This window comes from Juglans microcarpa x Juglans regia, chromosome 3S (genome assembly GCF_004785595.1).
Source record: "Juglans microcarpa x Juglans regia isolate MS1-56 chromosome 3S, Jm3101_v1.0, whole genome shotgun sequence".
NCBI classification, from domain to species: Eukaryota; Viridiplantae; Streptophyta; class Magnoliopsida; order Fagales; family Juglandaceae; genus Juglans; species Juglans microcarpa x Juglans regia.
In genome coordinates, this window is record NC_054599.1 from 2,535,562 (window position 1) to 2,554,620 (window position 19,059).

Genomic DNA, 19,059 nt, shown 5'->3' on the forward strand with positions numbered 1-19,059 from the left:
TATAATTTGTTTTCAATCACTCACTCACGGATCGATCTCTTGTTATTTTACTTGTGCGATTTGATATTTTACTCATATTGAATGTGACTGATGTAGGTGTTTTGCCCTTTGCTTTGGAACCTTGGATCATCCATATTATTTATTATATATATATATAATTAATTAATTAGAAGGGACAGGCCTCTTAATTAATTATCATATATGCTTGACAAATCTCATCTTATATTATAATTATAATTATTTTAAATTTTTACACAAAACATAATAAATAATTCAATTTTTTTAAATTTTAAAATAATAATAATATTAAAAATTAATATTTTAAACATTTATCTGAAAATTATATATATATCCTTGTCTTTGCTTCCCATGTTTAGTCAGTACTGTACGTTAAGTACCTGATGTCTAGCATATATAGAAAAGAAAGGATCCCCATATGATATTATATTATATGCACTCGGTAATTAACCAAGTGATATATGGATCATAAAAACTAGCTTATTTTGATAATCACTTTTTTAAAGAAAATTAAAATGATTTGATCGAGGTTTTTAATTTCCTTAACTAACCTTCCGTACGTTGTGTAATTTCAAAACCACACATACCAAATAATCATTGACAAAGAGAGTAAAGTATTGATCAGGAAAGTTATAATAATTACCAATATCGGACAATATGAATATGACTACTCCTACCTAATCATCCTCATCCTCCATTTTACTACTTTTTAACTATATCTTAACTACATATAATACCATATATATATATGTATGGGGTCGTATACCTTTTTGAATCTTTTTTCATTCCTGCATGTGATCAGTCATCAGTGTCTCAATCCTACTTTTTCTAGCGATCTTTTTTCTCCCATGAGTTCACTGACTTTTCTTTTTTAGCACTGTCACTATCATGGGAATGAGACTGCTGCTCGAAACAGATCAGTCAAAACCTAAGAAAATAAAATTCCAAATATTGGAACATAAGCGCAAAATAAGTTTAGAATAATGATAGAGTTATTATTTTTTTATATTTAATTGTTTTAAAATCTTTTATTGAGTAAGTTTATATATGAAATGGGTAATGCAGTTCGGATTGGAATTTGGAACAGAGGGTTAAATTTATCTGAAAAACCACGCGCGTGATGAATATTGAAATAGAGTAGTGCTATATAATATTTACTGTAGTGGTGCACATAATATATACACTACAATTCACTAACTTATTCTCTCTAGATAGATGGTTGAGATGATGCTACATAGAGTGTGCAAAGTGATTGCTTCTAAACAGTGGCTTCTCTCAAGATTATTTCATTGAAATGAGTAGTGCTATATAGCATCTATTGTAATGGTGCACACAATGTACACATTACAATCCACTAACTTCTTCTCCCCAGATGAATGGTTGGGATAATGCTACACAGGGTATGCAAAGTGACTGCTTCCAAACAGTGGCTTCTCTCAATATTATTTTATTGAAATGAGTAGTGTTATATAGCATCTATTGTACTGGTGTACACAATGCACACACTATAATTTATTAACTTCTTCTCTCTAGATGGATAGCTGGGATTATGCTACATAAGATGTGCAAAATAACTGCTCCCAAACAGTGGCTTCTCTCAAGATTATTTCGTTCAAATAAAGAAAATTTCTATTAACATAAAAGTCTAATTATCCTGATTTAATTTGTAATAAAAATTTTAAAATGAAAATTTATAAATAAAATAACTTATAAATAAAATAACTCAAAAATAAATTATTATATATCTTGCTTTATTAAAGTACATGTCATGCCAACGTCAAGAAATAATAATGAGTACTCTCTAACAAAATTCGGTACTGAATGCAGGGTACTGAATAGAGTAAATTATTTTTTCTTTTTTCTGTTTTTTTACTTCAACCATTTTTTAAATCATTTTAAATTTTTTTTAAAATTATAAAAAAAAATTAAAAAATTATTAAAAAAATACTTTCTTCACTACAAAGTAAAAAAAATAATAATATAATAAAAAAAATTCGGAGTTAGCATTTTTTAATAAAAAATAATATACACACAATATTTTATACAATACATATTATATAACAATATATTAAATAAATGATATTTTTATAAAATATCTTATAAAAATAATATAATTTTATAAAATATTCTTATTTTATAATATTATTATATAATATATTATATAATTTATTGTGTATCCATCGTTACTCTTTTGTAATATTATAATCTCCAATGGATGTTGGAGTCAATGAAAACCTTACGTGCCAGAGATGAATGCGGACCAGGTGTACAAATTTAACCCGACATTGGGTTAACCCAAGCATATGAGATGGTTAAATCCTAACCCAGCTTCGAAGATCACACCATCACTACCCTTTTGTCAAAGCCGCACAAAATCTCTCTACCTTACACGTTAGACTATCCACTGCTAAATATCATCACTCTCTCTCTCTTTCTCTCTAACTGAAAGCCACCAAAAATCTGCAGAGCAGAGCTGCGCTGAGAGGACGCGTCGCTGGCCTCTAACACATCTTCTCCACCGCAGTCAACCACCATAACGGTTTTTTCCCTACATCCGTTTTGCTCTTCCTATACACCCAAATACCCAATGCCATTCACCTTATAGATCTGAAAATAGTAAAAGATGATCACCTGGGGCGACCTCTACACCGTTCTAACGGCGGTGATCCCTCTGTACGTGGCTATGATTTTGGCCTACGGGTCCGTCCGCTGGTGGAAGATCTTCTCACCGGACCAGTGCTCCGGCATCAACCGCTTCGTCGCCATCTTCGCCGTTCCTCTCCTCTCTTTCCACTTCATCTCCAGAAACGACCCTTACTCCATGAACTTCCGTTTCATCGCCGCCGACACCCTCCAGAAGATTATTATGCTCGTCGTCCTTACCATCTGGACCAACTTCACCAAGAACGGCAGCCTTGAGTGGATGATAACCATTTTCTCGCTTTCGACGCTACCGAATACTCTGGTCATGGGCATCCCTCTGCTCATCGCCATGTACGGAGATTACTCGGGGAGCCTCATGGTTCAGGTCGTGGTGTTACAGTGCATCATCTGGTACACTCTCTTGCTTTTCCTCTTTGAATACCGAGGCGCCAAGATGCTGATCATGGAGCAGTTCCCAGAGACGGCAGCGTCCATCGTTTCGTTCAAGGTGGACTCCGACGTGGTATCGTTGGACGGTAGGGACTTTCTGGAAACCGACGCGGAAATCGGCGACGACGGGAAGCTTCATATCAAGGTGAGGAAGTCTAACGCGTCGAGACGGTCCCTCGGTGGTTCGGCATTTACACCTCGGCCGTCGAATCTCACCGGGGCGGAGATATACAGCTTGAGCTCTTCGAGGAACCCGACTCCGAGGGGTTCGAATTTCAACAACTCCGACTTGTACTCCATGATGGGATACCAGGGTTTCCCGGCCGCAAGGCATTCGAATTCGGACTTGTATTCCGTACAGTCCTCCAGGGGCCCAACTCCCAGACCGTCGAGTTTCGAAGAGAATTGTGGGCCAATCGCTCAGACAGCTTCATCTCCGAGGTTCGGGTTTTACCCGTCGCAGACTGTACCAGCGGCGTCGTACCCAGCGCCTAACCCAGAGTTCTCTTCCACCATTACTAAGAGCTCGAAAAATCAGTCGCAACTGCAACCGCAGTCGCAGCAACAGCAACTGCAGCAAGCTCCTAACAGCAAGGCCAACCATGACGCCAAAGAGCTACACATGTTTGTGTGGAGCTCAAGCGAATCACCTGTCTCCGAAGGGGATGGCCTCCAAGTCCTCGGTGCGTCAGAGCAATCCGGACGGTTCGATCAGGGCGCCAAGGAAATCCGGATGTTGGTTGCTGATCAGCCGCCAAATGGAGAAAACAAAGGTAAAGAAATCTCGAGTCAACAGATCACCCATTTTTAATCAATTAAACTAAGGATTTCTTTCCAAGACTTTTTGTTAATTATACTTACAAATTTATACTTTTTTGTTTGTATTTTTGGGTCATTAAGGATTTGATGAAGCAACTACGGAGAGGGAGGGCTTTGGTGCTGGGGAAGACTTGAACTTTGCTGGGAGACATGAAGTTGAAGGAGATGCTCATCAGACTGAGAGAGAGAAAGAGAGTACAGGCCCCATTGAACTCAACAAGCTGGGGTCAAGCTCCACGGCTGAGCTCCACCCAAAATACGTCGCCGGAGCTCCTGAGTCAGGTGTAGGAAAACAAATGCCTCCGGCCAGCGTAATGACCCGTCTGATCCTTATCATGGTGTGGCGAAAGCTTATCCGCAACCCCAACACATATTCCAGCCTCATTGGTCTCGTTTGGTCCCTCGTGGCTTTTCGGTATGTAGTTCACAAATGAATACAGAAAATTTTGTTTAAGTTTAAAAAAAAAGATGAAAAGAAAAGACACTTAACTGTTTTTTTTTTTTTTTTTTTTTCCTCGGGTACATTATAATTTGGAAGGTGGCACGTGGCTATGCCGAAAATAATAGAGAAGTCAATCTCAATACTGTCCGATGCCGGGCTTGGAATGGCTATGTTCAGCTTAGGTGAGTTTTCCTCTAAAATTAATTTGCTAACACTTTCATTAATAATTTTAGTTCTAAAGATAAAAAGCTTAAAAAATTCAATTATTGAATAGGCATGGCATAGTTTTTAAGGGCAGTGGGCACCATGCAATAGGGTCGGGTTTAATCATGCATACTTATAATATACACAAAATTAGGTGAAAGAATGGTAAAGATAATATTTTTGATTATTTACACAAAAATAAATCTGATATTTTAGTCCAAATACATACCTTAAAAATTATAATTACTTTAATATTATTAAATATCGGGGCTGAGATTTAGAAGGCATGCATGGCAGATGGGGTCGGATTCGGAACTTAGGACGATGTCGACATTTAATTTTGCGTTGTGTTAAGTGTGTAACTATTAAATAATTCAAAAAAAGGAATACATGATGATATATAATATTCACATGATTCTATGATCAAGGGATACAATATATTTTAAATTACAAAGGCCGTCTGTCCGTCGACTTTTCTTCCTGATCTGTAAACTGAGTTTCATCCTTCTGGGATATAATTAATGGGCCGGGATTCATGACCACCCGACAAGTAGGGACCCGGTAGGCAGCGTTGCTTGATTGGGGACCAGAGGGTCGGCTGCCTAGCTAGACGTGGTAATTATGATGGATGCTGATCATGTACATTGTGGTGAAAGGGATTTGAATCCAGAAATTAAAATTGGAAGTACATTGATTGATGATATGCACCTTTATTTTGTGTTTTAGGGGTGGGGTACTTGATCTTCATGCGTATATAATTATATATATATATATATGGTACTAATAATTAATTATTTGGTTTGCAATATTGTTGATATATAGGTCTGTTTATGGCTCTTCAGCCCAATATAATCGCTTGTGGCAACTCCGTTGCTGCTTTTGCTATGGCCGTCAGGTTCCTCACTGGCCCCGCCGTCATGGCCGCCGCCTCCATTGCCATTGGCCTGCGTGGTACCCTTCTTCACATAGCAATCGTTCAGGTAATATTCATCGTAATGTACTTAATTATGGATCTAGCTAGCTTTTATATTTTGCATGTTTAATTTTTGGTCTGTTTTGATCTTAATATATAATTCCCCCCCTATGGAGTAAATTATGCTGTATTAACTACGAATGAAAATTGTTATCTGATTATAGGCTGCACTTCCACAAGGAATTGTTCCCTTTGTGTTTGCTAAAGAATACAATGTTCATCCAGCTATTCTTAGCACTGGGTAAGTAGAAAAAAAAAAAAAAAAAAAAAAGTAATTTTCTAAACCTTTTTCTCTCCATTTTACTGAGGTAAAATTAACTAACATATGCTTAACATATCCTCGATCTATGTAATATTGCAGGGTTATCTTTGGCATGTTGATAGCATTACCGATTACCCTTGTCTACTACATTGTTCTCCGCTTGTGAGTTTTACAATGGTAGCCAAAAAATACAAACTGGCCCGGATATATATATATATATAATTGAGAGAGCTAGCTGCATTGACTGCATGCACCGGAATATGTTGTTGTTGTTATTGTTGCTGTTTACATGAGGAATTCCAGGCAGAAATCAATCAGAATTGGAATTATGTTTGACTTGGTGATCAAAGCCCGGATACGAGGATCGCCACCCACGTTAACGTACAGCCAAAGTTGATATATTTTTCATTGAGTTTGAGAAGATCGACAAGGAATGCCGTGTAGCTCAAGGGGATGGAACAAAGGATAGGAAAATAAGGAAACAAGGGTTGTAAAGCCAAAAAAGGGTGCATATATGGTCAATGCATGATGGTCGCGATGTCTTGTGATAATTCTGTATATATGTTCCGTCGTGCACGTAAAGTTTGAATGTCACAATTAATTGGATCCCATCTACGTACTGTAGAGAAAGTGACAAAGTTTGTTAAATGAATGGATCTGGAAAATAGAATATATAGTAGGATCGGAGGGCATGTATGCATTTTTTCAAAAAAGCTGCTTTGTTCTTACCTTATTTTGGTTTTGATTAATCTACGTGGATTCATTGATCATATATATCTGCTGTACGTACGTACGTACGTTGTCGTTTCTTTCTTGATAGGTACCTTATTTTGCAAGAAGATTTTTCCTTCTTTTTGATATGTAATCTAATATTTAGGGTTTTTATGGTAAAAAAGGCTTCATTAGTCCTCTGCTTGAAAAGCTCAAAAGAGAGAGATCATGGATCGATGCGTCGTTATGATCTTAATGCAGCAAGACGCATATAATCTTTCTATCAACAAATTATGGAGAAGGAATAGTGGGATGAAAGCACAGTGTCCATCTGCTTAAAGGTTCTTTGTACTTTTGCGTATATAGGACCACATTTATAAGGACTCTCTCTCTCTCTCTCTCTCTGTGTCTATATATATATATATATACACGTGTGTGTTGGGTGCTGGTGCTGGTGCATGCATGCGAGTAATGAGAAGCAAAAATATGAGATAGGAGAGCGCTAAGGTCAAAATAAAGCAGCAAATATTGCCCACTTTTGCCTCTCTGGCTTTTGGCTCTTTGCTTTTGATATTGGTCCCACTGCCCTAACCTCATCTACGTACGTACGCTAGCTACATATATAGGACTTTGGAGGGAGGACTGATCCTCATCACTCACTGATCATTAGAAAAAAATTGATCATATATATATATTAAAAATAAAATATGTCATATTAATTAATATAAAATAATAATTACATTTAAGTCTCCATCATTATTCACAAAGATTGGATCAAGACATCACCTGTCAAAAGTATAGTAGTTGCTGTAAATCAAACCTCCAAACTCATAAAAAGTATGCATGCATGCAGGGGCTAACATGAATTATATATATAATTCGGTCAGTTAAGTGACGATTATATATATAATATGCCAAACACCGCCTGATCTCATGATCTGCAGTACTCGATAATTCCTCTCTCCCTCTGAACCTTAATTTGTTCTGCAACCTTCAAAGATGTGATGTATGTATCGATCAACTTTTGTTCAATACATTAAATATGGCCAGCCTTGTAATTGTATTAAGTTTGTCATCGTAATTGTGTCGTATAACATCCGAGACGTACCATGAATTCATGCAAGGTTGTCCCATTTAAGTATTATAAGTTCAACAATCATGCATAGAAGTAAACAGACATTTGGGGACAATCTCATTGGAAGTGGTGCACGAGCAAAATCATGTAGATTAATTCAGCTTAATTAATCTTTATCGATCGACCCTTTTAGTTTCATCCAACCAAGAATTGTCAGCAGCTTGCACAACATTCCATCAATATAAGATAATTAAATCTATTCGATGGGAGCTTAAAATCATTTATCAACCCCGGGCCGAAATTTCAATTTAGTAATTAAGGTCAGGTTGTATTGGAAGGGAACACGTACACGCACAACACGTATATATATATATATATATATATATATATACACGTAAATATTATAACACGTACATATTATATGCATTAGCATTGATCATCCCCGTAAAAGCAAGCTTCAAAATATCTTAAGATCATTTTGGCAGGTTTTAATTCCTAGACCTAGTTATAATAAGAGCCAAATACCCCCCATGAATGAATTAATTAATTATGGTTTAGTCTTCTGGAAAGTAGTAGAAGGGCCATCAAATCACGCAAGACCAACATACTCAACGTACAATTAAAGAATCACCGTGGAGGGTACGCTCATCATATGGCATCGTAGGGAGAGAGAATTCAAAGAAAGAATGGCTCTTATATATAACTTATAAGCGCCCTCCACGCATGCACTCAACCTCGTTTTCTGTGCGTTATCAGCCACGAAAATTGAGCCATTAGCGGCCAAAATTGCGCCAAGTAGGAAGCTTATCATGTTGATCACGTACTCTCCGTTGAAAACTTATATATGTATAGTTAACGTTGGAGTCGCACTGGATACAAATACATATAGAGTGTCTAAGTTTTGTGTGGATTCTTTGTAAATAAAAAATAAAAAAAAAATTAGGATAAGAAAAATTAGATTTTTTTTACTTAGGTCAGATCATTAATTTTATAAAAAGAAAAAAAAAAATAGATGAGACTGCATTTTAAATCTTCACAATTAATCATTTTCTTTTTAATTTTGTGAGTCGGACAAAATTAAGCACATGTACAGCATGATATGATTTAATGATAGGGCAATGCTACTCTTCCGCTCAGTATTTACCGCTGGGCGTGCCGTCCAGTCTGGTTTTTTTTTTTATTTATTTTTTTCATTTCATATTTTTTTAATACATTTAAATATTTTTAAAAAATAAAAAAATATACTATTACACTTAAAAACACTTCCTTAATTACTAAATAAAAAAATAAAAAATTTTGTCAAGCGATAAAAAAGAGCGGTCAAATTGAGACCGCATACTAGTGTTTTCTTTAATGATATTATCAGTTGATGGAAAGCATCGATCGATTTCGATCGGCCTGTACTTTATTGTAAGAGTGTTTTATTGCTAATTACGGCTGGGGCGTCCTCATGACAGCTTAGGGTACTTGTGTGAGAATATTCTAATTCAGAGTGATCATCATCCTAGTTTAAATGCGTAGAAGATTGAAGTAATTTTTTGTTAAACATCATGATCAGAATAATATATATATATATATATATATATATATATAAAAGATCAAGAAAAAATAGATAAAGAATTAGGAAGCTGATCACTAACATGGTAAGTACTGTTAAAAGATTTCAATCTTAATTAAGGATCATATAATATATAATTAATTTCCAGTACTAATAATATTTGACAAACATGCGTGCTCAAACCAACAAACGATCAGGTTATAAGTAATTTCGACCATCAGGTCTTTAATTTGTTTTATTTAGGTTCCCAAACCTCGTGATACTAGTCGAACATGATCATTTAGATAAGCTTTACACGCATGATTTGGCTGTTTCAAACTAATCTTCCTAGTTTTCAATAGTGCACGCTAGATTGATGGAGATTGAAAAGGGAATACATGCAATCATCAAGCACGTCACAAGACAATTAAACAAGCTGACCATTCCATGGTAATCCACCAAAAAGATGTAGAGATCAAATTTAAAGAAATTCTCTCAATCCCATATAAATTATTCCATAAAAATATGAAACAAAACAAGAATGAGAACTAGGAATTGCATGTTTTACCTCTGATGATCAAGAGGATAATATTTAAAATAAACATACAAAACAAGCAATATGGTTTTCAATCAGCTTTAAGTCGCGCATACGAAGCTAGCTAGCTAGCCACGTTTAAAAAGGGTTTGAACCGGATTTGTCTCAGAAAAGCATGTTCTAATTAAGTAGATCACCATCAGCTTGATTAGCGTTCAATTCAAAAGGAAAAACAAGAACAAAAAGATCCAGAGCTAGCTAGCTTGGACCAGTCGTTGGATGTTTTGAGTAGTCTTGGACACTTAAAATTTGGTGTGGTCATTTAAAATAAGTCGACATATTAGGACAGAAATATTCATACTCAACTATAAAATTTTCAAGATATAATATATTTTTGGTAAGCAAGATCGATCTATTGTTGCAAAAGAAATGATATTTGCAATCGTGAGTGCGCAAGTGCTGCACAATCACTTTGAAAAAAGTAAATAAATATGAAAAAATTAATTTTTAATAGTAGATCCTATTCTTTTCAAAGTGATTGCATAGTACTTGCATACTTCACGATTATATATGTAGCATTACTCTTGTTGCAGACCACATCATCAACGAAAAGTTAATTATTAAGTAGACTATTTGACAAAGATCGCGTGGACCATTGTAGTATACAATTATCAGTAATTATATATACTTCTACAAATGCTTGAAGAGACCAAGTATTGCGTGGCAGGTTGCGACACATACTAGAAAAGTTTAACCTACCATTGAAACACCCGTGGCATGCAGAAACATTGGTGGTCCATGCTCATGTGGTTGCCCATACTGTGTTCATGTGTGATGCTAGCTAGGGTTTCAAACATTAATGACTAAAGCCAAACAATATGGTTATCAAGGGAAGAAGGCTGAAGAGGATAGCTAGGATCCAACTAATTAATTAAGTTAGCTAGGGACTGTTTTGAAAATAAAGTTTGACAGAGACTGACTCTGTATGCAGTGTACGTACGTAGTTACTCGATCACTCAGTATTTTTCTTTGGAATGCAAATTAGCAATCATGGGACCCTGATATATCTGACTTTATATTAATTAAACCGGTCCTAATATATTTATAGATACAATTTCCTAATCTATTATGTCGCGAAAAGCGTAATGATAAATTGGAAGGCTGCAAATTAAAACAGTCCCCATATATTGCTGATCACTAGATCTAAAATATGTTGCTGCCGGCCGTTCCAACAAAATTATAGTAAGGATTCATTTCGATACAGAACTAATACTTCCAATTCATCTCATTATTATAATTTTTTTAAATTTTTATATAAAATATAATAAATAATTTAATTTTTTTTAAATTCTAAAAAAATAATAATATTAAAAAATAATATTTTATTTAGTTCATCTACAATTATCTAATCTCATCTTATATCACTATCTAAATTCGCCCTTACTATCTAAATCAACCCTAAATCTTAAAAGAGTACTAATTAGTTTGTGGATCATTTAGCGCTCATAAGTACTCTCAGTATATACCCAACTTCATAAAACATACACCATAATTTGAACTTTAAATATATATATATATATATATATATATATATATATATCACCTGGCCCGAAGCTGATTAATTCATAAACAGAAGGGAAATGCTAGTCACCCCGCTCTTAAGTCCCGTTCTTGTATCCTGCTCGACGTGGCCTACACATTTACAAACAAAACAATTATTTAAAACACACGGAAAGCAACAGAACAATATCCTCCCGCGCGATCTCTACTTCTCCTTCGCCCATCTACCCCGTTCGGCGCAGCCATCGACACCGCTGCCTCCCTCCATCTCCGACCTCTCATCTCTGACCTCCATAACACAGTTTTTTCTTCTTCTTTTTTTCCCTCCCCCAGACCCCGCGCGCTCTTTGCTTCTCCCTCACCCATCTACCCCATTCGGTGCAGCCATCTCGCTCATCGACACCATTCCCTCCCTCCATCTCCAACCTCATCTCCCCTCCCTCCATCTCAGACCTCATCTCCGACCTCCAGACCACAGTTTGTTTCTCTCTTTTTTTTCCCTCCCCCAGCCCCACGAGTTCGAGCCCCACCAGTTCGTGGTCCCCTCTCGGCCATCTCTCCGACAGATCCAAGGTCTATTTTTTTTCTTTTCTCAGTTAGCTTCCCTTGCAATTGATGTTCGAACGTTTTTTTTTTTTTTTTTTTTTTGTGCTTTGTCTGGATTTTTTTTTCTTTTGAGCTATGTTGCAGTAGTGTTGTTATGATCTTTACTTATTGTACTAAGGAAGGGAAATAAAATAGAACGATAGAGAAATTTGTGAAACAAGAAATTGCAGTTGACATATTTGTGAAAATGCCTGTGAAAACAAAAAATGGAAATGGAATGGGCGATCGGTTCTATGGAGAAAATAAATAGGTTCAATACTGCAGTTCTATGGAGAAAATAAATAGGTTTAATACTGTAGTTGACATGCTTTTTTTATTTCGGTTTCATTATATATTAATCTCTAGCTCTCGTATGAAATTACTATTTTTATAAAGCTTTATTTTAATATCCTTGTTTCACATGTTGTATATTTGCAGACATTTGAACGTTGCAATGGATGCCGACATAGAATTTTTAAATAATGAGTGTGATGAGGTAGAAATTGATAAGGAGATTGGAGGTGATGAAACAATTGAAGAACCTATGGTTGGAATGCAATTTTCATCTATAGAAGAAGTGCATGCTTATTATATGAAGTATGGTAAGAAGAAAGGGTTTAGGGTATCCAAAAGGAATATTAGACAGGATGACGATGGGACAGTAAGATGGTTTTGCTTGGCATGCACGCGAGGAGGCACATTGAAGAGTACGGTTGCCAATGTTATGAAACCAAGACAAACAGTAAAGATGGGATGTAAGGCTAGGATTAATGCGGTATTAAATGTTGAAGGTGGATATATTATATCTAAGGTGATATTGGATCACACCCACGCCTGTAGTCCGGGGAAGGCAAGACATTTCAGATGCTTTAAGAAGGTTGATGCTCGTGTCGCTAAGAGGCTTGAAATAAATGACAAGGCAGGAATAAGGTTGTCCAAAAATTTTAAGTCTGTGATTGTTGAGGCGGAGGGTTATGAGAATGTAACATTCGGGGAGAATGAGTGTCAAAACTACATTGACAAAGCACGACGACTTCGCCTCGGGGTTGGAGGTGGTGTAGCTTTATGTAACTATTTCAAAGATATGTAAAAAAAAAAATTCAAAATTTTATTATAAGATTGACGTTGACAATGAGATGCGGTTAAAGAATGTGTTTTGGGCAGACGCCCGGAGTAGAGTTATGTATGAATCATTCGGGGATGTGATTACATTTGATACAACATATCTTACTAATGCGTATAAAATGCCTTTTGCACTGTTTATGGGTGTGAACCACCATGAGCAGTCAATCCTAGTCGGGTGCGGATTGATATCCAATGAGGACGCAGATACATTCGAGTGGTTATTTCAGTCATGGTTGCAGTGTATGAATAACCAACTGCCAAATGCAATCATCATAGACAAAGACAAGGCCACGAAAATTACAACATCGAGGGCGTTTCCAACTTCTAGGCATCGATTCTACTTGTGGCATATAATGAAAAAACTTCCTGAGAAATTTAGCTCACATTGTTGATACGGAGAAATCAAAAGTACCCTACATAGATGCGTATATGACTCTTTCAGTCAGCATGAGTTTGATGAACACTGGTGCCGTATGCTCGATACATATGATTTGCATGAGAATGCATGGTTAGTATCACTGTATAATGATCGACATTATTGGGTGTTGGCCTATGTTAGAGACACATTCTGGGCAGGAATGTCAACCACACAACGAAGTGAATGAATAAATGCATTTTTTGACGACTACGTTCACTATAGAACTACTCTGAAGCAATTTGTTGACCAGTATTCAGCCGTTAGAAGGAAGGTAGAGAATAAAGCAATTGCTAACTTCAATTCCTTTAACACGGACATTCCTTGTATCAGTCGCTATCCTCTTGAGAAGCAATTTCAAAGTGCATATACTAAGGAGATGGGGTGTGGGGATGGTAGATATATGTTCGTTGTTGTGGATGAGGTTCAAGTTGGTAATGACTTATTAAAACGTGTAACCTTTAATGTGGAAGTTGATCAAGATCCCCTTGATGTGAAATGCAGTTGTAAGTTATTTGAGTTTAGGGGTATTCTGTGCAGACACGCTCTCCTTGTCTTAACTCAAATGGGCCAACATACAATACTATCAAAATACATCTTAGATCGGTGGAGGAAAGATATTAAGCGAAAATACACATTCATGAAGAGTAGTTATGACACTACTAGCATCGACGATGCACGAATGTACGATAGGATCCAAAATTGTTTCTATGAACTGTGTTCCAATGCTTCTTGGCTGAGAGTAGTTGTGTTAAATTGATTAGTCAGATAGAACAGTTGAAGACACAGTACCCTGGTATCGCTGATCATGATACTAGCAACACAGTTGATACAACTCCTACGACGGAGGCTTCGACCCCTAGAGTTCTTAGTCCTTTGGTAGTTCGGAGTAAGGGAAAACCACCATCTAAGAGAAAAGTGCACCCGCTGAGAAGAGTATTAAGAAATCCAGTACGAAAGGTGATTGCACAACAACCAAGCTGAGATTCATTTTTATTAATTTTGTATACCAAATTTACGATTCACTTGGTCTTGAATGTTTTGTTGTTTTTTATTTAATTTATTTTTAATTTATACTTTTAACACTAGGATCAACAAAGTCAAGTTTGGATACATGCGTCGGAATTTTTTTCAACTCCTCGACTGCTCATCACTCACAGCTAATGTAAAACTAAAATATTTTGATAATCTTTTTAGTGAATTGTGTTGCCACTGACAACATTTTTTATGCCCTATAGGACAACACTATGAAGGCTTTCCATTAGGATTTCAGTGCTTTTTGATTGGTAGATGCCATGAGACAAATTTATACTTGGGATTTTATATTGTAATCTCGAGATATTATTGAACCTGTTTTTGTATTGATGTGTTTAGATCATTAATTGTAAACTGGGGATTGTATTGAACCTGTTTTTGTATTGACGTGTTTAGATCATTAATTGTAATCTTGGGATTGTATTGAACCTGTTTTTATAATCGTCATTTTTATAATAGTTTGTTGATTCAATATCATAATCGTACCCATGACATTGAAATTACTTCAAAACAAGCCTAAACAAAGTACCCATGACATTGAAATTAACTTCAAAGATTATATATTGTCTTAGAATTTCCCAAAAAAAAAAAGCCTAAACAAAGTACATATGACATTGAAATTATTAAAACTACAATGACTCTCTCAACATTTCTCTTGTGCCTCTCAATCTCTATTTCTAGTCGATGTGGAATTGCTTGGACATCCGTTACTAGTTATATCTTTTCAATTTCGGTTTTTAAATGGTTGATTTTCTTCTCGCCATATAGTGGTATTTTCGGGTCATACAAACAAAAATATCCGCAAGAATGTTCAGCCTGCAAAATCAACCAACAGATTAGGAAACAAGAATTACCATTCACTTCTTAGCAAACAAGATTTAAATTTGAGATACCTCAAAGTTTTGGCAACTGAAAAATCGACGCCCGTCATTATTCTCCGTATGCACAATTCGTCTGCATGCTTTAATACCACAAAAGCATATTGGGTATTCATGTTGGCAAGAGTTCTTGCGTGAGATATTGCTAGTGCTACTACGAGCTTCCGACATTGTTGAATATCTAGTCTCGTGCAGGAAGAGGTATCTAGCCTCGGGTTCAGATATGTTTTTCTTTATTCTCGGTCTGATTCGAGCAATATCACCAAAATTAGTTGATGATATTACTCACCATATGTATATAATCTTGATGATAACTGTTAGAAAACTAGCTATATTCATGCACAAATTATGTTGCTGTAGAGGATTTTGTCCACATACATCCCACATTCATCTATTCTACAACGTCCCTTGTTCTAAATTGCTCATACCATTTATTTTGTTAGCACCTTTGAACAATGACAAATAAAATCACCCATAAATCTAGGGAACATCTGCTTCTCATAGCCCAATGAAAAAATAAGTTGAAGAAATGCATGATTCTTAAATATTATTTTCACCATTATATTACCTCAAGAAGCCCTGTAGTTTAGTTGCTGGATGCCTGATCCTGAACAGCTAAAGTGCATCCTTCCCAACAAAATTCATGAGTTCTGCTTTTGCCGCTTCCATTACCATCTAGAAGTCTATTTGTGTATATCTTCCCCTGTGACCCAAAAAAAGCATACTAGCTCAGCTTTTTCCTAGGCTAAGAATTTTAAGCAACTACCACTAACTAGAAATGGTTTGCGAGAGCATACTTCTATGCTAATGGCTCAAGTGCATCCAAATTAAAGCTTATATCCTAGACTTTTCTCACATGGGAGAGTCATTTACTGAGTAAAATCACTAGCTTAATTTATCCATTCCATTTCCATTTTCGGTTTTCACAGGCATTTTCACAAAATGTCAACTGCAATTTCTTGTTTCACAAATTTCTCCATCATTCCATTTTATTTCCCTTCCTTAGTACAATAAATAAAGATCATAACAACACTACTGCAACATAGCTCAGAAGAAAAAAAAAATCCAGACAAACCACAAAAAAAAAAAAAAAACTTTTGGACATCGCTGAGAGGGGACCACGAACTGGTGGGGCTTGAACTCATGGGGCTGGGGACGGCAAAATGGGTCTCAGGGAGGGCAAAGTCAATGGATCTGTGGGAGGGGAAAAAAAAAACTGTGGTCTGGAGGTCTGAGATGGAGGGAGGAGAGATGAGGTCGGAGATGGAGGGAGGGAATGGTGTCGATGGGGTAGATGGGTGAGGGAGAAGCAGAGAGCACGCCGGGTCTGGGGGAGTGAAAAGAAGAAGAAGAAAAAAAAACTGTGGTCTGGAGGTCAGAGATGGAGGGGAGATGAGGTCGGAGATGGAGGGAGGCAGCGGTGTCGATGGCTACGCCGAACGGGGTAGATGGGCGAAGGAGAAGTAGAGATCGCGTGGGAGGATATTGTTCCGTTGCTTTTCGTGTGTTTTAAAATAATTATTTTATTTGCAAACGTGTAGGCCACATTGAGCGGGATACAAGAACAGGACTTAAGAGCAGGGTGACTAGCATTTTCCTAAACAGAAAGATCAGCACACTAAAAGTACTAAAGGATGAAATTAAAGTGCAAGTACGCCTGATTAAAATTTGGAAGCTAGACAAGTAGTATTGGCATTTCTATTGTAATTTGACGAAAGAAATTAAAATATATAACCCAAAAGTACTACTATATATACCAGCTTCCTCGGCCCTGCTGGTATATATAATATTAATGAAGCATAAAGCCTGGGCAATAAGAAGATTAGCACGCAGGCCAAATATCGATCGAGCGTCGACACACACGCACACATATATATATATATATATATATATATAATGTCATGACGCTCTCCTCGTACGTGTGGCTTCATTCCGAAGCATATATACACATTGGAGCCACCCCCAAGTACTCATGCATGCATGCATTAATCAGATTTAAAAAGGGAAGAAAACCCTTCAATCTGGACTTGTTACCAAATATATATGAATGAATGATTAGACTGAACGAGTACACTGTACGTACCAATTAAATTGCATCGATCGGTAATGAGGAAACGAAAACAAGACACAACACCTATTTGAAGAAATGACTTAAAGAAGGTAAAGGCTGTGTGAAAATCATCTCAGTATTGGTATTCCTCTCATATGAATATCAACAGCAACAACACAGAATTTATAGGCATATTTGACCTATATTTCAGACTAATTACATAAAGGAAAATATTGACAAAGTCCAGTATTCTGTTACAAATATATTCGAGAATCTTCCATCTTCTAAGCACGTCCAATGTGTGAATTAGTTAAGAACCCAGTGCAGACCCTTCCAGTGATGTTGAGTCATTTGCTGAGTCACTATTTGCTCCTTTATCCACCCTCGATGCAGGCGGCATAAGCAACATGGTTATGCTTGATCGTAATGAGGAGAAGCGAGTAGTAGACAGTGGTTTAGTGAGAACGTCAGCCAACTGGTCATTACTAGAGACAAATGCCACATGAAGAGTCTTGACAACAACACGATCCCTCACAAAATGAAAATCAAGATCCACATGCTTAGTTCTAAAGTGCAAAATAAGATTCACAGAAAGATAAGTAGCACCCAAATTATCACATAGCAGAGTGGGAGGATCAGTAAGACAAATTCCTAATTCTTTAAGAAGAGATTGTAACCATAACAATTCACAAGCAGTGCTGGCGATGAACTTGTATTCAGCTTCAGTTGAAGAACGAGTAATCGTGGGTTGCTTCTTGGAGCCCCAAGAAATTAGATGAGAATAGAAAAAGATACATAATCCACCGATGGACTTCCGGTCATCAAGGCAACCAACCCAATTAGCATTGGAGAAGGCTAGAAGTTTAGGGGAGGAAACTGGAGAGAAATGTAAAGTAAAGGAAGCAGTTAAATGAAGATACCGAAGTATTCATTTAACAGCTTGCCAATGAGAAATGCGAAGACAATGCATAAACTGACAAACTTTGTTGACAGCAAAAGAAATATCAGGTCGAGTAAAGGCTAGATACTGAAGACTCCCTACGACACTACGATAAAGTTGGGGATCGTCAAAGGTGGATCCGTCAAGAGCACTAAGTTTGGTCGAAGTTGACATGAGAGTAAACACTGACTTAGAGTTTTGCATATTAGTTTGTGACAGTAAGTCAAAAATATATCGGGACTGAGACAAGAATAAACCAGTAGGATTACGGGTCACTTGGATTCCTAAGAAATAATGTAAAGTGCCAAGGTCTTTAACAGGGAAGGTACTTCGAAGAGCAGTAATAAAATCATTTACAAGCACAGGATCAGAAGCAGTAACTATAATATCATCTATGTAAACGAGCACATAGACAGATGCAAAACCTGAATTAAAAATAAATAAGGAAGAGTCAGAGACAGATGCATTAAAACCCAAAACAAGTAATTTTGAACCTAGTTTGGAAAACCAAGCCCGTGGGGCTTGTTTAAGTCCATAAATGGATTTTTTGAGTTTACATAAATATTGAGGAAAGTCAGGATTGACAAACCCTACTAGCTACTGCATGAAGACATCCTCCTTTAAGTAGCCATGAAGGAAGACATTCTGCACATCGAGCTAATGCAAAGGCCAGTGCCGAGAAACTACAATGGAGAGCAACAAACGAATGTGACAGGTTTCACCACCGGGCTAAATGTTTCAGAGTAGTCAAGATCAGGCTGCTGATGGAACTCTTTAGCAACCAGAAGAGCTTTTCGACACT

At 36.6% G+C, this 19,059-nt stretch overlaps 2 protein-coding genes across 2 annotated transcripts; both read left to right on the top strand.

The window, feature by feature from the left end:
- The first annotated feature begins 2,392 nt into the window (after nt 1-2,392).
- Nucleotides 2,393-6,583, top strand: LOC121258042 (auxin efflux carrier component 3-like). The gene is made up of 6 exons (XM_041159373.1): nt 2,393-3,884; nt 4,012-4,345; nt 4,469-4,554; nt 5,399-5,556; nt 5,714-5,790; nt 5,911-6,583. The coding sequence occupies exons 1-6, from the start codon at nt 2,642-2,644 to the stop codon at nt 5,975-5,977; spliced, it is 1,965 nt and encodes a 654-aa protein (XP_041015307.1). The 5' UTR covers nt 2,393-2,641; the 3' UTR covers nt 5,978-6,583.
- Nucleotides 6,584-12,268: 5,685 nt separating this feature from the next.
- LOC121257849 (protein FAR-RED IMPAIRED RESPONSE 1-like) lies at nt 12,269-14,338 on the top strand. The gene is made up of 5 exons (XM_041159097.1): nt 12,269-12,881; nt 12,979-13,179; nt 13,319-13,410; nt 13,608-13,784; nt 14,123-14,338. Exons 1-5 carry the CDS (start codon nt 12,269-12,271, stop codon nt 14,336-14,338), a joined length of 1,299 nt encoding a protein of 432 aa, XP_041015031.1.
- Nucleotides 14,339-19,059: the final 4,721 nt, after the last annotated feature.